The sequence below is a fragment of the Chrysemys picta genome, unplaced genomic scaffold (assembly GCF_011386835.1).
Source record: "Chrysemys picta bellii isolate R12L10 unplaced genomic scaffold, ASM1138683v2 scaf15, whole genome shotgun sequence".
NCBI lineage: Eukaryota > Metazoa > Chordata > Testudines > Emydidae > Chrysemys > Chrysemys picta.
In genome coordinates this window covers 114,891-131,912 of record NW_027052722.1, presented here as the reverse complement: position 1 = coordinate 131,912, position 17,022 = coordinate 114,891, and the positions used below count along the sequence as shown (strand labels likewise).

Genomic DNA, 17,022 nt, shown 5'->3' with positions numbered 1-17,022 from the left:
CCTGGTTCATGATCTATGCTCTTAATTGCTTAATTTTAGTTATCAAGTACACAACTTTTTTTTTTAACTTTTTTATTGCCCAGTCCTGCTACGACTGGGGTAGATCCACCTGACACTCTTCCCGGTCAGCCGGGGTGGAAAGAGGAATGCTAAATCTTTTTTTGGTTCTCAGACTTACTGCGGCTGAGAGTAGGCACACTTTCATACTCACACACGTACGTCCAGACTGGCCACGTCTGTGTATAACGTTCAGAGAAGGTGCTGTGCAATCTCCAACTTGCTTCCTCTCTTGGGAGGGCAGTTCTTTTACACCCTGAGGTCTCCTGGGGCGTTTTTTCAGTGATTCTAGTCCAGGCCGGCTGCCTGTGGCTTCTTCAGCTTCCCCAAACCACGCCAGCTCCAGGGTCGCAAAGGCAGACTGTTGGATCTCACTGGACAGTTAAGCTTTGCAAATGTAATTTCAGCACTGTAACTTGTATTGCTTTTGGTTTGACTATGTCTATATTTTTTCACAGTTAGCTGGGGCTGAAAGCAGTTTTTCTTTGTACTTAGCTTGGTTTGCATTGATTCTTGACTTTGAACGCAGATTAACTTTCTCTTTATCTCTGGACTAAGCTGAATTTTAAATTAACTCGTTCTTTTTTTCAATAGACAAATTGCTCCCATTGTGTGTCAGAGGCTTTTTGGTGATTAAAAGCTCCTCTGAGATGTATGATTTTATTTAGATTGAAGGTACTTTCTAGTGGGCATTGTTTAGATGAATTTTTACGCGTGTAATGATTTCAATTTTTTAAATACTTGCAGGTTTTAGTACTATAATGTATGTACATGAAATAAGCTGGGGTACCTTTAGTGGGTGAGAGGGAATCTTTAGACTGTCCCCCACTCATTTTCCAATCACACACACAGGGAGGAGGATGCCCTGTCCGCGCTAGCGGCACATAAACTAAGGATCTCTCTTTACAGGGTATTCACACAGGAGAGACTAACGAGGATGGCCACGACCCTCCTACACCTCCCTTCAGCAAAGAGCGTCGGCTAGTTTCAGAGAGATGGCACCGCTTACTCTGTTGCATCCAGTGAGATGATCAGACTGTCAGTGGCTCACATGGAGAGGAAAAGGGGAGGGAAGATGGGTTCACACACTCCTAGACCTAGGTAGCCTCCTCGCCGGACGATGCCAGGCCGAGTTAGCCCACCGTGGGTCGGATCTCTTAAAAGATCCTCTAGTTACCGGGCTTGCATTAGAGTAGTTCTGGTCACGAGCCAAAAGACTTCGCAGAGTACTCTGGGCGTCTTCCGGTAACACTCAATTCACACTGGTGTACACACACACACAAACACACACACACACACCAAGGCTTTATTTTAGGTACTATTCTCAAGTACTTTCAGGTACTATTACTAAGTACTTCGATGCATTACTCGAGGCGGTAAAAACCCCTCCTGAGGCGGTAACAACCCCTCAACACCGGTGCATACCTATGCACCTCGCATATGCATACAGGGGGCGGCAACAATTCCCCTAAGCCGCTCAGCATCTGACCTTGCTGCACAGTCAATAAGTTCGGATGGCGTGAGCCCAACAGGGACAGATGGCCCCACGGACAGTCCTCCTCCGACACTCCAATAGAGATTTCAAAAGGTCTCCTACTTCTATTGTGGCGCCATGGGGTTCAAAGGGGAACGATCCGTAGCAGCTACCGGTGCCTCTGCGGGCGTTGCCATCCCGGACGAGCCCCCAAATTGTCGGAGAAAAACAGAGTTCTCACTATTTGTTTAGGTATAGCAAGTCAGATGCTTTATTAACTCGCACAATTGCGCAGAGGGAGAGAGCTAAGCAGGTCTCTCAACAGGTAAACAATTACAGCAAGCATTTATACCTTTTGTTACAGACAATAATGAGCAACAGTTGCATTTTGTTTATACATAGGCCATCTTGATATTTTATTTCTTTACTTGTTTTGACTCTTGCCAACATACAATATTTTCTATACTTTATTTACACAAGGTCTTCTACACCTTATCTATACTAGGTCATAATGACTTCTTACACAGTTCTTTCTCACCCGCCTCACACAATCTTCGCTTCTATAAATCTCGCGTTACCAGGGTTACAGTTAGCCTGACTCTTGCTAACGAACTGTCATGTATTGCATCCCCTTCTTGTCAGTTCTTTCTTTGCTTCCACAACACCCTAACGCTGCAATAATGCTAAGCTTCTCATATCTTTTCCCTGATTAATGGCAGTGTCAGGTGATGCAAGACTGTGTTCAGCCTTCAATGCAGGGGTTTATACAAAACAATACAGAAACAGTCTCACGTGCGTGCAAGAATTCCAGCTGGAATAGAAGAGGGGAGTGCTGAGACGGATATATTTGTTCCCAACCTCTCACAGCACATGCGCGCATGCACACGGCACCCCCACTAAAATAAAGTTATTTTTGGACCGAAACAGAGCCTAAGAAATTTCAAACCAAAAAGGAATCTGAGTTATGAGTAATTTAAGAAAGAGTTAGTTAAGTTTAACACTGACTTAATTACAGTAGTCAGTCCCAGTAACTACTACACATATTCCCATAGCTGTGCTATTCTGTTAGAACCTGAACTTCTGAGTCCTGGGAAAATATGCATTGTGACATTTCCAGGGTGGACTGATTTAAATCAGCATTTGTATTTCAGCTGTTTTCTAAAGAAAGATGCACTCATTAGTTGATATACCCATTAAAACACCTTGACTTACAACTAAATAGACACTTTACAGTAGATTTGGTACATTTGTTTGCTACCTAGAAGTGTACACCATAACTATATTTTCAGATTCTTATTAACCAAACACTTTTAGTATGTTAGAAAATGGTGGTTTTGTTTTTTGTTTTTTAAGAGAGGGTCATGGATTCAGCATATTTATTTCTCTTATTATAATCTTCTAAGTTTAGGCCTCAACATATTTTGTATTAAATTCTGATTTCATTTTAAACTGGCTCATTTTTAAAAAAGAAAAACTTATAAGTAACAAAAAATTTTAAAAAGGAATTTTATTTAATATTTAAAAAAGTCTTCCAATTTTTATCCACCTTGGACCTTTCTGTAATTATGACATCACTGCGGCTATCCTAGTCCCACACCCAGCACTTTCAAGCAGCTGGTATATTCGTTTGCAGTGCTCCGCTGCCCGGGAGCAACCCTAGACTCCCATTCTCAGTGACTGCAGTGTCGAGGCACAGCTCCTTGATGAGATGAGCTTGGAGGGCTATGTCAGAACACGGGTCAGTTTTTCAGCATTTCAGTTCTTTGCTATCCCCTTTTTTAGGCCCACCCTAACAAGGGGGATTAGCAACCAATGTGAGGTGCCCCTAGGCAAGAAACCTACGAGTAAAAGGATGCTAAGAGCTGTCTACTCTAACAGGAGAGTTTGGGAAATGGAGGGGGAGGAAAGGAAGGGTTACATCTCAGGAACATTCAGAGGAAGTTTACAGCGTCCAGTGGACTAAACTATGTCGTGTCCAGTCCTCAAAGCAATATGAAGACTACTAAATGTTACAGGAGAACAACCCCTCCCTCCCCCACCCCGGACACTTTATCTGACTCTCCCCAGATGCCCTTTGGGAGCAAGAGGTTCAGGGAAACACCAGCTGCTCATCCCATTCCTTTCACTCAACTCCTACCTGCTGAGCACGTAGCAGAGCAGTCCTTCTGTACATGTAATCCTCCGATTTGATCATGTACACCAGGGGTCGGAAATCTCTGGCACGCGGCTCGCCAGGGTAAGCACCCTGGCGGCCGGGCCAGTTTGTTTACCTGCTGCGTCGGCAGGTTCGGCTGATCGCGGCTCCCACTGGCCGTGGTTCGCCGTCCCAGGCCAATGGGGGCTGTGGGAAGTGGCACGGGCCAAGGCATGTGCTGGCCGCGGCTTCCCGCCGCCCCCATTGGCCTGGAGCGGCGAACCGCGGCCAGCGGGAGCCGCGATCGGCCAAACCTGCCGACGCAGCAGGTAAACAAACTGGCCCGGCCCCAGGGTGCTTACCCTGGCGAGCCGTGTGCCAGAGGTTGCCGACCCCTGACGTGCACCATCTTATAGGAGTTCAGTTTGAATTTACACTCCAGCTTGTCCAAGCTCTCCACATTCTCCATGGACTTCTTACTGTTTCCCTCCTTCCCTTCCTTCTCCTGCTGCTCCCGACCACGCTGACACTTACGGATCCGCCTCAGGTTCCTGTAAACCAGAGAATCCCTGCTGGGATTAGTGCTCATCCTCTGTCCACTAGGCTGGGCATATCTGGTGGCTCCAGGCCAGCCCTTCGGAACCCAAAGTATTGCTCAGAGTGGAATGGTCACAAATTAAAGTCAGTTAGGCTCATGTGTCTACCATAAGCCAACCCACTGATCTCAGCTGTTTACAGAGAGTGAGGGCCTTTCAAAGCTGTTTTGCAACCAACTTCCTGCTAGTGAAAAGCACTGACTCAGCACCTTCTGCACTCAGCTAGAGGGCTATTGGAAGCAAAGGCAGGATTGCCAAAAAAAAAAACGGGGCTGGTGACTCCCCAAACCCTGACCTCTCTGCAGCCTGTGGACTATGCTCTCTCTCAGTCACTGGAGAGCAGGAGCCCAGGGTGGGCTCTTGGAATAAACAGCAGCACTGTGTCTCTATATGCTACTCCCAGGTTAATGTCTTCTAAAGTGGCAGAGTACTAAAAACAAACAAGAGACTGCAATAGCCAACACTGTGAAGGAGTAAGATTTTCTCCCTCTGCTGACATGGGTACTTGTGGTCTGTGTGTCACTTTTCACAGCCACAGCTTGTTCACTCACCTTGGCAGGAAAACCGGCTTCTGGGCCAGGTGTTCCCGAAGTTCGGGAGAGGTAGAATCAGAGTTGACGTACCGCTCTACGTAGTCTGACCAACGCTGAAATTGGGCACAGAACACAAGGGGTTAACCAACATCTGCCAAATCAAACAATTCAAACCCAACTCTGAAGGGGTTTGGTTGGAAGTGGATGAAAGAAAAGCAACCTTTGGAGACTCCATATATTTCACACAGGTCCCACTCACTCTCCCCCCATGGATGGATATACCTAGATCACAGAACTGGAAGGGACCCTGAAAGGTCATTGAGTCCAGCCCCCTGCCTTCACTAGCAGGACCAAGTACTGATTGTTGCCCCAGACCCTTAAGTGGCCCCCTCAAGGATTGAGCTCACAACCCTGGGTTTAGCAGGCCAATGCTCCCCCTATATGCACCTGCACTGTCTGGTTTTTTAAATTCTTAATAAGAGATGCCAACAAGGCTTGTTCAACCCAATTCACTGAGTGCACTGTGTCACAGAATGAATGTGTCCTGTAGGACGAGAAGCAGGTCATAAACTATAGCATCTGAAACACTGACAGCTCTGCCATCTTCATCCAGTTATACCCCCATTTAAACTTTACATTCTTAATAGCTGCAGCTGAACGCCAAGGACAATCGGCTCTTACCTCTGCCTCTACGGAGTCATCCGAGTTCTCCTCTTCGGTGTCCAGCAGCTCGATGGTTAATTGGACCTGGCCTCTGCTCTGAATGAACATCAGCTACAAAGCAGAATGCGGAAGGAGACTTAGTAACCAATTATTCAGAAAAATAAATCCAATAAACTTTATAAAAAGCAACAGAGGGTCCTGTGGCACCTTTGAGACTAACAGAAGTACTGGGAGCATAAGCTTTCGTGGGTAAGAACCTCACTTCTTGCATCTGAAGAAGTGAGGTTCTTACCCACGAAAGCTTATGCTCCCAGTACTTCTGTTAGTCTCAAAGGTGCCACAGGACCCTCTGTTGCTTTTTACAGATTCAGACTAACACGGCTACCCCTCTGATAATAAACTTTATGCAACTCTCCAGCATAATACTGTGCCTTCCACTCTGCTGGGAACAACGGTAGGATACTAGCCCCAGTTACACAATCTGAACACAGAAGGAGTTTTGACAATGAGTGGAAAGTTCTAGATCACTAAGGAGCTAATCTAACAGAGTGTAAAAGGATAAAGAAATTATTCTACATATATGGGCAGAAGAGAATTCCTGGATAGAGAACCATGACATACTTAAAGAGAGGTGGAAGAAAAAAGCATGAATTGCTGCAGTGAACAGTTGGTATTTTATTAACGATCACAAAAAATCTCTCTGTTACCCACAGAGTTTGCTCGAAATTGGGATGTTTATAAAGGCAAAGCAAGGAGCTGGACCCCTTTTAGCAGCATGCTGTTTTCTGATCAATTTGTGCAGTTTCAATTCTTTGCTTCCCTGCTTATTTTGAGACTCTCATCGGGAACACAGAGATGCCCTATAAATATCAAAGCCATTATCAATGAATTTCACTAGTTCAAGATGGGCCCGGCCACTTCTGATTTCACAGCGACGAGAAGTATGAATTTGATTTGAACTGAGAGTCAGGTTTATTTAACGCAGAGGTGACAAATATTAGTAAGAGACCGTTACAGTCTACAATGGATGAGATGGAGAAAAAGGCGGAAAGCGTCAGTGACCCACCCCACGGGAGGGAGGGAGAGACAGAGATTAAAAGCCTAGTGGCAGCAATCACTCAATACAGTATTACTCTGGCTTTGGGACACTGAGAAATACAGGGACAAATCCCAGCTTTCCTTCAGGATACGTATTTTTCCATCTTCCTTGCAAATGTCCCATTTCCGAGGAACTCTTTATAGAAATATTCTTCTGTTTTTCCTGTTCGTTCTACAGTTCCTGTCTGGATGGATGCAAGCCCCGCCAAGGGCTATATTAAGACCGACAGTCACAGAGCAGGTACTCGGCAGCTCCACCAGGCTAGAATGCACAATCAGGTCGCCCTCTCAAGCTCTAGGAGAGCTGCGGAGCACACAGGTGTCCAGAGGTCCTTGGGATATTTGGAGAGTTACGTAAAATGAAAAGCTGAGCCCATTCTCCTTTCTCAGCGAGCTTTCGTACTTCCCCTCCTCTCTCAGCAAGCTCCTCCAGGAGTCCTCCTCCAAGCGTCACTGCAGGCAGATATGGTTTTTACCTTGAAACAGTTCTCGTCTGACATGGGCTGCTCGGCTTTGCGCTGGTACTTGGCCTCCACAAGGGCCCGAGATGACTGTGAGGACAGCAGGCCTCCGGTAGCTCCGTTGCTATTCTCCGACAGGTAAAGCTCTGTCACCTGCAGGCAGATCTCATCACTCACTGTGTGCTGAAGCTGGGAGCAGGAAGGACACAGAGAAGAGGAGTTAGTGAAGTGGTTTTAAATGCCTCTGGACTTGGTGCACTGTATACTGCAGTAGCCCCCTCTCCCCAACCCAAGTCAGTCAGAGGGCTTTGCACTAGTGTGCACTATGGACAACCTGCCTTCTGCAGTCAGGCCGTAGACAAAAGAGAACACTAAGAAAATCTCCAAAATAAACTTCTCCATGTGGCAACAAGCAGAGTTTGACATTAATCAAAACAAGCCAGGCTGAGCCTTCATCATTTGCCTGCACTTCTAGACTTACATGTTTGCATGCAAACACTTATGTCAAAAGCTATAATTGATGAGAAACTATTTTATCTCCCCTGCATACATATACGCTGTGGCAGAATTGGTCAGATTTCCAGTTCTTCTCCACTATGCACCACGCAAGTCTCAGAACCAGCTAAAGAATATGTCCATCAATGCAGATTAGAAATGAACATACCCTTCAAAATTCCTGCTTCAAACCTCTGCCTGGTCAAACCACAGCAAAAAAAAAATTCTAGCCATCTAAGTTTTAAAACTAAAAAACAATTATTTAGGTTATGAACATAGTAGCCTCTTCTACTGTGAATTACTACTACACCCATTGGAAAACATTGTGTCCTTTAAAATAAATAATGATGCTGGCAAAGTACAGTTACACATACAAAGTAAGTACGGATTAATAACCTTTAAGTGAGCATTATGAAGGAAATGCCTGACAGCTGGCAAAGATTTAGACCATCGAGGTACGCAGGAAGGGCTTGTTAGGCAGTTCTCTTGCCATGGAATCGCTACACCAAATCCAAAGGTTGATTAGTTGGTTGTTTGTGGAGGGGAAATTAAAAATAATTAAATCAAATTCTAAATATTAATTATATTCCCAAATTTAAATAAAGAGCCGGTTGACTGCCGATTTCCTGTCAAAACTGAAATTAAGAACTTGTTTTTAGCCCTGTCTTTATACTCTAATTTGTGCTTAACAATTCTCCATAGAAATTGGATCATCGAGGTAGCCAGCATGTGAGAGTCGACACTTGGGCTTACAGAGTTCAAGTGACAACAAGCAGCTGAAAACCACAAATATACCAGCTTCAAGAGCCAGCCAGCGTGTGTGAAATCCAGAAGCAAGTTGTTATTCAAAAGAAATACAGAACCTTTTCCAAGAGTCCTTACAGTTTTGGTCCTTGTGTTTACAAATGCTTCAGGTTTTCTAAGAGCAAGAGAACACTTCAAATGTGGTCCCACCTGACACTAGGCATCTCTTGGACAGTGGAGGACAGTCTGCACTTGGTAAGGCAACTCCCATCTTTTCATGTGCTGTATATTTATACCTGCTTACTGTATTTTCCACTCCATGCATCTGATGAAGTGGGTTATAGCCCACAAAAGCTTATGCCCAAATAAATGTGTTAGTCTCTAAGGTGCCACAAGGACTCCTCCTTGTTTTTACTGATACAGACTAACACGGCTACCCCTCTGAAAGCTGGGTAGTAATCCTCCACATCAATATCCACTAGAGGAAGAGAAGGTGTAACATGAACTACATTGTAACACCCCTCAAAGGCAGTTCCTACAGGCCCACTATGAGTTCTGGGAGCAAAAGGGCCACATGTTGAAGGTCTCAGACAAATTGATGAATTACCAGAATGGTCAATAAAATGAGGAACAACGTTGTAAGACTTTAAATGAGAGCTTTTCAAATTAATGCCAGGTCTGTAACCCGTCAGAGGCCTCACGGAGGAGGGCAGAGGTGGTAAAATTCTCAGAACTAAAGAGAACTAAAGAGGTTCTTGCTACCAAAACAACATTATGCACACCATTAAAGCAGAGACCTCACCAAAAAGATATGAACGCAGATATGTCCTAAGGCTCTTATGAAATATACGCATTGCACATTATTATTAACTTGTATTTCACTAGCACCCAGAGGTCCCAAACTATATCTGCGACCCCTCTGTGCTTGCCACCATTCAGACACACAACCAATTAGGCCCCGCCTTGAAGAATGTAAAACAGAGACCAAGGGGGTTGGGGGAAGCAACTTGCCTGAGGTCACATAGTAACTAAGTAGCAGAGCTCGAACTAGAACCCAGGTCTCCTGTTTCTCCAGCACCTTATCCAGAGCAAGCTACACAGACAGTTACCGCCTTTCCAAGCTGAATGTGCTAATGTAGCTTCTAAAAGGTTTTGTGGGCTGTAGCAGAAACATAGTAAAAGGGGGAGGAAAATGAAAAAAGCCATTCAGGGTACACCCAGTTTTGAACTAACACTCATCACTGCGGTATAGGCATCAAGGGAAGATGAAAATAAAGTTTTTAAAAATACTGGTTAAGGAACAATGCCAATTTAAAGGGAATTTGAAAAGTTCTCTGTGTTTTCTGTTTGTTTTTAATTGTTATAGGTTCAAACACCTCTGCATCCCTCAAGGCCAACAAAGACTGTCCACACTTCCTCCTTTGCTTCAATCCAAATTAGCTACTTTACTCCGGTTTTAGCTGGCCGGAAACAGGCAGCCATAGGCAGTTTAGTACTGTAGCATTATCACCACTAAGGAAACCAGCCCTTGGAGAATTCTAAATACATATATTTGCTGAGACCACTCAGATTACATGAACATTGTAACAGAAAATGGAAGATCAAGGAGGCTCTTTACTGGTCTACATAGGACTGCCTGGACTTACTTGGGTTTGGCCTGCCCTGCTTTCTTTAGTCGGTAAATCATTTGAACACCAGTTTAAAAGGAGACACACTTTTTAATACCAGAGCCAAAACTGACTCCTTTGTCAATTGCCAGGGGCTGACTCCTCCTCTGAGATATTTTATAACAAGCTTGGGGCAAGAGAAGATTTTTATCCTGTAACTTGTAAATTCATGAGGTAGAAAAATAGCGCAACCCAAAATTAAGAAATTCAGCTGGCAAGGAGTGTTAAAGCAATACAAAATACCACGCCTCTCCCCCACAGCCCCATGAAGTAGGATGTTCCAAGCCCCAGGGTCAGGTCTAGAGATCTCCTCCTTGATAACATGCTGTGCTACATTCAGTACCCACCAGCATCCTTATATTTCACATTTTGGAAACTACCAAAATGCAGGTACTGGATTTTACAGAGACAAGACCTAAAGGCAGGTGAGAGGGAGGAACACAGATTCCTCAAGACACCAGGAAACAGATCAAGTACCAGATCCACACACTGGGCTGTCATTCTTGTCTCATTTTATGCCTAGCACTTCCCGCTCCCATTCCCTTTTCCGGTTCTCCTCTTCGATTTGCCGCTCAGCCTGGGTGCAAATCCTCAGCAGCAGCAAGCATAGGATTTGGTGAAGCCGCATGAAGATGTACCAGTTGTTGTTGACATAGAAGAGGTTGTACACTTCATCCCCCCTCCGCCCCTCCCCCCCCCCCATAGCTTCTGGGCCGCTGTGTTGCTGAACAGCAGCTTGGCTTTAGGGAGGCTGCCCCCAACTCCGTTGTGCTTTTTCGCAGCCCCAGTGGCTTCATCCACATCCATTTCCTCCTCCACGTCTGAGAGCTCGCACCACCCAGCAAACAGCATATCCGGAATGAAATGGTACATGATCTGCTTGATTTTGTACTTGTCCTCTTTCTGAATTCCTGTCTGCTGTTTCACGTGGTGGATGATAAAGAGAAGCAGCATCCTCCAGGATTTGCCTGTCCTCAGGCTAGTGACAGGTGTGGGCCTATGGGTACTCCAGCATTATCTTCTGATGCCTGCTCTTGCCTCTGAGGGAGGAAGACAAAATACACAGAGCATGGGTGAGTCTCACATATGCAACTTACCACGTCTTTAAGACCCTTGTACAAAGCACTGCCAGTGAACTGGATTTCCTCTTTCATTACAACCCCAAACCCTATGGGGGAAGGGCCAGAGTTCACATTATCCATCACAACAACCCAAGTTCTGGTGTCAAGGGCCTACACATATTGCATACAGGGCCTTGGTGTCATTCTGTTTGAAGCTGATGCCCTGGTGATCCAGGGATTTCAGGTAATGTTTCTCATTCTGCTCCCTCCAGACCTTGTTGAATCCTCTCTGGGCTTCTCGCCACTCTTCCTCTTTCATCTTTAACCTTAGCAGCAACAAAAAACAAAACAGAAGCTGCGAGATGCTAAGATACCACATTGATGGGTGTAGGATAAAAACCTAGACCAGACAAGCTGGAGGCAGTAAGGCTTCTGCTCAGTGCCCATTGCCCACTGAAACAGCAGAAAGTTTCAGAAGGACTTCAAATGAGGTACAACGTGCATAGCAAAATTCTCCAGGAATGGCCATGAATCTTTAGATTGGTTTTGTGGCTATGTTATTTTACAGAAGGTTAAATAGGCCACAAATGCATGGCTATACCCCACTAAGCAGGGTGATGATGAGGGCATTCAACAGAACATAAACCAAACTTTTTTCCCCCCCCCCGTATACCTCCTACAGAGTCCCAGGACTGGGTCTGGGTTCATTGTCAATATCCCAGAATTCTGCTTTGTGAGAAGTTACAAATAACAGAAATCTCAACTGTTGTAACCAGCTGCCCCAAAGAGTCCCTGGTATCTGTGACATCCCATAATTTATTTAATACATGGATTTAACCACTTGCCAGACATTTCAGAGCTCTCAAACTTCTCTGATACTTGTTATGGTCCTGTAACTAGATATTCTTTTCACCCCATGCAACACAGGCATACACAAAACTCTGAACCTCTCAGCCAGCTTATACCTAGCCTAGAAGAAAGAAGTCCATTCTGTCACTTCACAAAGAGTGCACTGTAACCAACTTGATCATGTTTAAAGGAAAAACACCACAAGTTGGGAATCAGACAACCCTCGACCTCTCACATCTTGACATAATGGAAAAAACAGCTCTTTCTCTTCACTGAGGATTAAGGAATCACAATTTACATCTAGGCAGCCTACATACTTTTGACAAGACATGGGAACTTTGCAGAGATATAATTGCTGAACATTCCAGGAGTCTAGAAGCACACAGATCCCAGAAGTACCTCTTACTTGGCAGTCCCTTCGCAAACCTATATCCCTCCTCTAATCTAGTTTTCATACCATATCCATACCCTGGTGTCTAAGAGCACCTTCTCATAGTCTTACCCCTCTCCTTTCATCTCTTGTTTCTTTACGTCTAGTTCTCACATTATGCCCTGCCTCAGTAGAGAACCTGCTAGAGACTGCAGATGTCCTCAACATGATGCAACATAAAAGCAAGTCCTTCCGGACATGAGTTCTCTTTCTGCATTTGTATAACGGGGCCCCAATTCTGACGGGGACATTGGGGAGCCGCCATAATAAAGATCTGACAATCTGCAACTACAATGCTAAAGGGAATTACTTTCATTTCTAATTATCCTTTGTTCTACATTGTTAGAGATGTAACGGGAAAGTGGAAAAGTATGATGACACGGTTCCATCAAAATGCTGTTGTAGCCTCTTGCTGTGTAAATCCAGAACCAGCCAGGAGGACAGAGAAGCTATAAAGAACACAAAGGTTAGTTTCCATTCATTTATGGACTATCCCCTTCAGCCGGTTTAGTAGGGGCACATTCCGCACATTCTTTGAATACTGTAGTTCAATTTCCACCTTCTCTTTACAGCTCACTGACCATGCTCAACAAGGAACTGGGTGGAAGACAGCACTTAAACTCAAGAGTGACACGTGGTAACCACTAGGGGGTTGGCTCTTATTCCACTCTACCATGGCTGCCCTCAAGGGTAAAAAAAGGAAGAGCTAAGGAAGTTCGGAAAGTCTTGTGCTAAGGTTCTAAGACACAAGAGAAAACGTCCTACACAGATGGTACTAGAGAAGAGAACTTCCTTTCATCAATTTTACATTTCCTGCCTTTCATTTTCACATTTTCATATCCCCTTGTCCGTATATGAAAAGGTAAATAGCAGCAGCAATCAGATTTTGTATACCTCTGTAAAAATGCCTCTGATACCACTATCTCTCAAACCTAAACAGTCTCATTACCATCAATCACTTCTCACAGTCTTCCCATGCCTCATCTTCCCCCCCATGCTCATTTCTGAGTCCTTTATTACTGAGATGTCCTTCTTGAGATAGGGTGACCACTACACAGAATTCCAGCTAGGTGGGGGATTTGTTAGTTTTTCAATATACAGTAATGGCATATTTGCTTCAATTCATAGCAGAGATTGAGGCTGTATAAGAAGATTCTGTCAACCACCTCTCTTTCTATTCAAGACCACATTGACGACCTGTAGTCTATAGATCAGGAACCTATGCTTTAAAGATTGTAAAAGTGTCCAATTTTTGACTTAGCTTCCACTTTCCTACGTCTCATATCACAGTACTAATTTTTGGTATGATCCCTTCCACCAAGGATGCTGGACTGATATATATTGTGATCGCTACCACTCAATGGTTTGACCATAGTTATTTCTTGATTCAGAATCTAAGTGTTATTCAGGGCTAAATCAATAACCTCTCCTCTTGTGTAGCTACAGACTAGCTATTACAAGAAGCAATCATTTAAAATATTGAAAAACTCCTTCTCCTCACCTTCTCCAGAGGTTGACATTTTATATGTGGGGAGTTGAAATTGCCCGTTATAACTATTATTCAAGAGAGTGGTCTCTGGCCCCCCCTCATAGAATCATAGAAACATAGAATATCAGAGTTGGAAGGGACCTCAAGAGGTCATCTAGTCCAACCCCCTGCTCAAAGCAGGACCAATTCCCAGCTAAATCATCCCAGCCAGGGCTTTGTCAAGCCGAGCCTTAAAAACCTCCAAGGAAGGAGACTCCACCACCTCCCTAGGTAATGCATTCCAGTATTTCACCACCCTCCTAGTGAAATAGTTTTTCCTGATATCCAACCTGGACCTCCCGCACTGCAACTTGAGACCATTGCTCCTTGTTCTGTCATCTGCCACCACTGAGAACAGCCGAGCTCCATCCTCTTTGGAACCCCCCTTCAGGTAGTTGAAGGCTGCTATCAAATCCCCCATCATTCTTCTCTTCTGGAGAAAAAACAATCCCAGTTCCCTCAGCCTCTCCTCATAAGTCATGTGCTCCAGACCCCTAATCATTTTTGTTGCCCTCCGCTGGACTCTTTCCAATTTTTCCACATCCTTCTTGTAGTGTGGGGCCCAAAACTGGACACAGTATTCCAGATGAGGCCTCACCAATGTCGAATAAAGGGGAACGATCACGTTCCTCGATCTCCTGGCAATGCCCCTACTTATACAGCCCAAAATGCCGTTAGCCTTCTTGGCAACAAGAGCACACTGTTGACTCATATCCAGCTTCTCGTCCACTGTGACCCCTAGGTCCTTTTCTGCAGAACTGCTACCTAGCCATTCGTTCCCTAGTCTGTAGCAGTGCATGGGATTCTTCCGTCCTAAGTGCAGGACTTTGCACTTGTCCTTGTTGAACCTCATCAGGTTTTTTTCGGCCCAGTCCTCTAATTTGTCTAGGTCCCTCTGTATCCAATCTCTACCCTCTAGTGTATCTACCACGCCTCCTAGTTTAGTGTCATCTGCAAACTTGCTGAGAGTGCAGTCCACACCATCCTCCAGATCATTAATAAAGTTATTAAACAAAACCGGCCCCAGGACCGACCCTTGGGGCACTCCGCTTGAAACCGGCTGCCAACTAGACATGGAGCCATTGATCACTACCCGTTGAGCCCGACGATCTAGCCAGCTTTCTATCCACCTTACAGTCCATTCATCCAGCCCATACTTCTTTAACTTGGCGGCAAGAATACTGTGGGAGACCGTATCAAAAGCTTTGCTAAAGTCAAGGAATAACACATCCACTGCTTTCCCCTCATCCACAGAGCCAGTTATCTCATCATAGAAGGCAATTAGGTTAGTCAGGCACGACTTCCCCTTCGTGAATCCATGCTGACTGTTCCTGATCACTTTCCTCTCCTCTAAATGTTTCATAATTGATTCCTTGAGGACCTGCTCCATGATTTTTCCAGGGACTGAGGTGAGGCTGACTGGCCTGTAGTTCCCCAGATCCTCCTTCTTCCCTCAATATTGTGCACTCACTTCCTTTTTCTGACCAGGAGGCTGGCAGTAGAACACAGTAATTTTTGAGTTGGAACCTGAATCCAATACAGACTCTACACTTCAAAGTCTTTTTCACTTTCACAGATGGGATTTATAATGGGATCAAACTCAGTTGTGTCCAAAACTGACAATACAGAACCCCACCCCAGCTTGATTTTTGAACTCAAGACTGCCCTATCTTGGGTAGGAAAAATAAAAAATCCTTATCCTGCCAGCAGGGCCAGTGATGTTTTGGCTTTACTAGACACAATAGTAGCTGGGTACTATGAAACGCAACCACTTATTAGAACATAAAAAGCATCTGCATTTCTCAGACTGTATGCTTTCCTCAACTGGAGCCTCTGTGTGTATTATACGTTTGGATAGTGCCTAGCACACGATGAGTTTTACTCAAACACAAGTAATAATGCCGAAACCTGGGAAGTACCATTTCAACACAATAGGAACGGCAACAAATGAATTTTTCCTCAGCCCGTCTATGATGTCGGCCGCTTTGTCAGCATATATCCTCTGCAGCGCCTTGCGATGGATCACCTCCGACGTGCCACCCAGAGTGTTGTCCAGCTGGAATTTGGCTTGCTCCTCAGCAGACAAGCGGGGAGTTTCTTTGGATTGCCTCTAAGACTCTGATTGTTGCCAGGGTGGTCTCCAAGACAACATCCAGATGAAGGGGAAAATGTGTTAGCCATAGTACAATATTACTTTCTGGAAATAAAGGTCGGGTCTACACTACAGACCTATATTGGTGTAACTATGTTGCTCAGGGGTGTGAAAAATCCACACTGAGCAATGCAGTTACATCGACCTAATCCCCTGTGTAGACAGCGTCATGTCAACGGGAGAGCTTCTCCCATCAACACAGCTATCACGTCTTGGGGAGGTGGATTAACTAAGCTGATGGGAGAAGCTCTCCCGTTGGCATAGGAGTTTCTTCACTTAAGCACTGCATCAGCACAGCTGCAGTGTTTTAAGTGTCCACTTACCCAAACATTTAAGTGAACCAAAACAAGAACTTAATACTTCTGTAACGCTGTGCACGTAAAACAGGAGGCACTTGAGAAATGGTTTAATATTTCCACATCTGCTTATTCTAATCTACCTATATTTCATCTGCTTCCTATACAGTATTGCATCTTTTCACAAGAAGTTACAGGCTACTAAAATGCTTCCTTCAGGAAATAAGATTTTCCATGGGTGGGAGGTACACAATTGACAGCATTACTACAAAAGAAAGCGATAAATCTTAGCATAGGCAAATAATTGCTGTGCTGAGTTCCATTTGGAGTGTCAATCATTTAACACTCTGTGAATGTCATTCTTCAGATTTTTAACAGAAATATATTTCAGCCTCTATGTACTAATAAAAGGAAGCATCAATTATGCACCTGCCATTGAACAGTTTCATTTGGAATGACCTAAAGAGAAGAGAAAGAAAGCTGTGCCAAAGCTACCGACCACGATAAAGTCAATGGGTTGGAGGGGAAGGAGTTGGTCATCAGAAGCAGTTACTTGGATTTTGATTCTTGTATTCACAGAGGTTGAACAGTCCTTAGGTAGAAGCATAACCATGTCCACCAAAGGCAGGACAAGTAGTAATGGGCTAAATCTGCAGCAAGGGAGATTTAGATTAGATATTAGGAAAGCTTTCTAACTATAAGGGTATGTCTACACTACGGGATTAATCCGAATTTATATAATTCGAATTTGGGAAACAGATTGTATAAAGTCGAATGTATGCGG

The 17,022-nt window shown here is 44.6% G+C and overlaps 1 protein-coding gene and 1 pseudogene across 1 annotated transcript in view; one reads left to right on the top strand and one right to left on the bottom strand.

Moving 5' to 3' along the window:
* The window catches only part of LOC135977708 (class I histocompatibility antigen, F10 alpha chain-like), a 17,609-nt gene extending 14,285 nt beyond the window's left edge, over nucleotides 1–3,324 (top strand). Inside the window, exon 5 of the mRNA XM_065578956.1 lies at nucleotides 3,314–3,324. Coding sequence (XP_065435028.1) covers nucleotides 3,314–3,324 — 11 coding nt within the window. The remainder of the gene's footprint in view (nucleotides 1–3,313) is intronic.
* A 329-nt stretch (nucleotides 3,325–3,653) lies between these two features.
* Nucleotides 3,654–17,022, bottom strand: part of LOC101937229 (paired amphipathic helix protein Sin3a-like) — a 55,883-nt pseudogene continuing 42,514 nt past the window's right edge.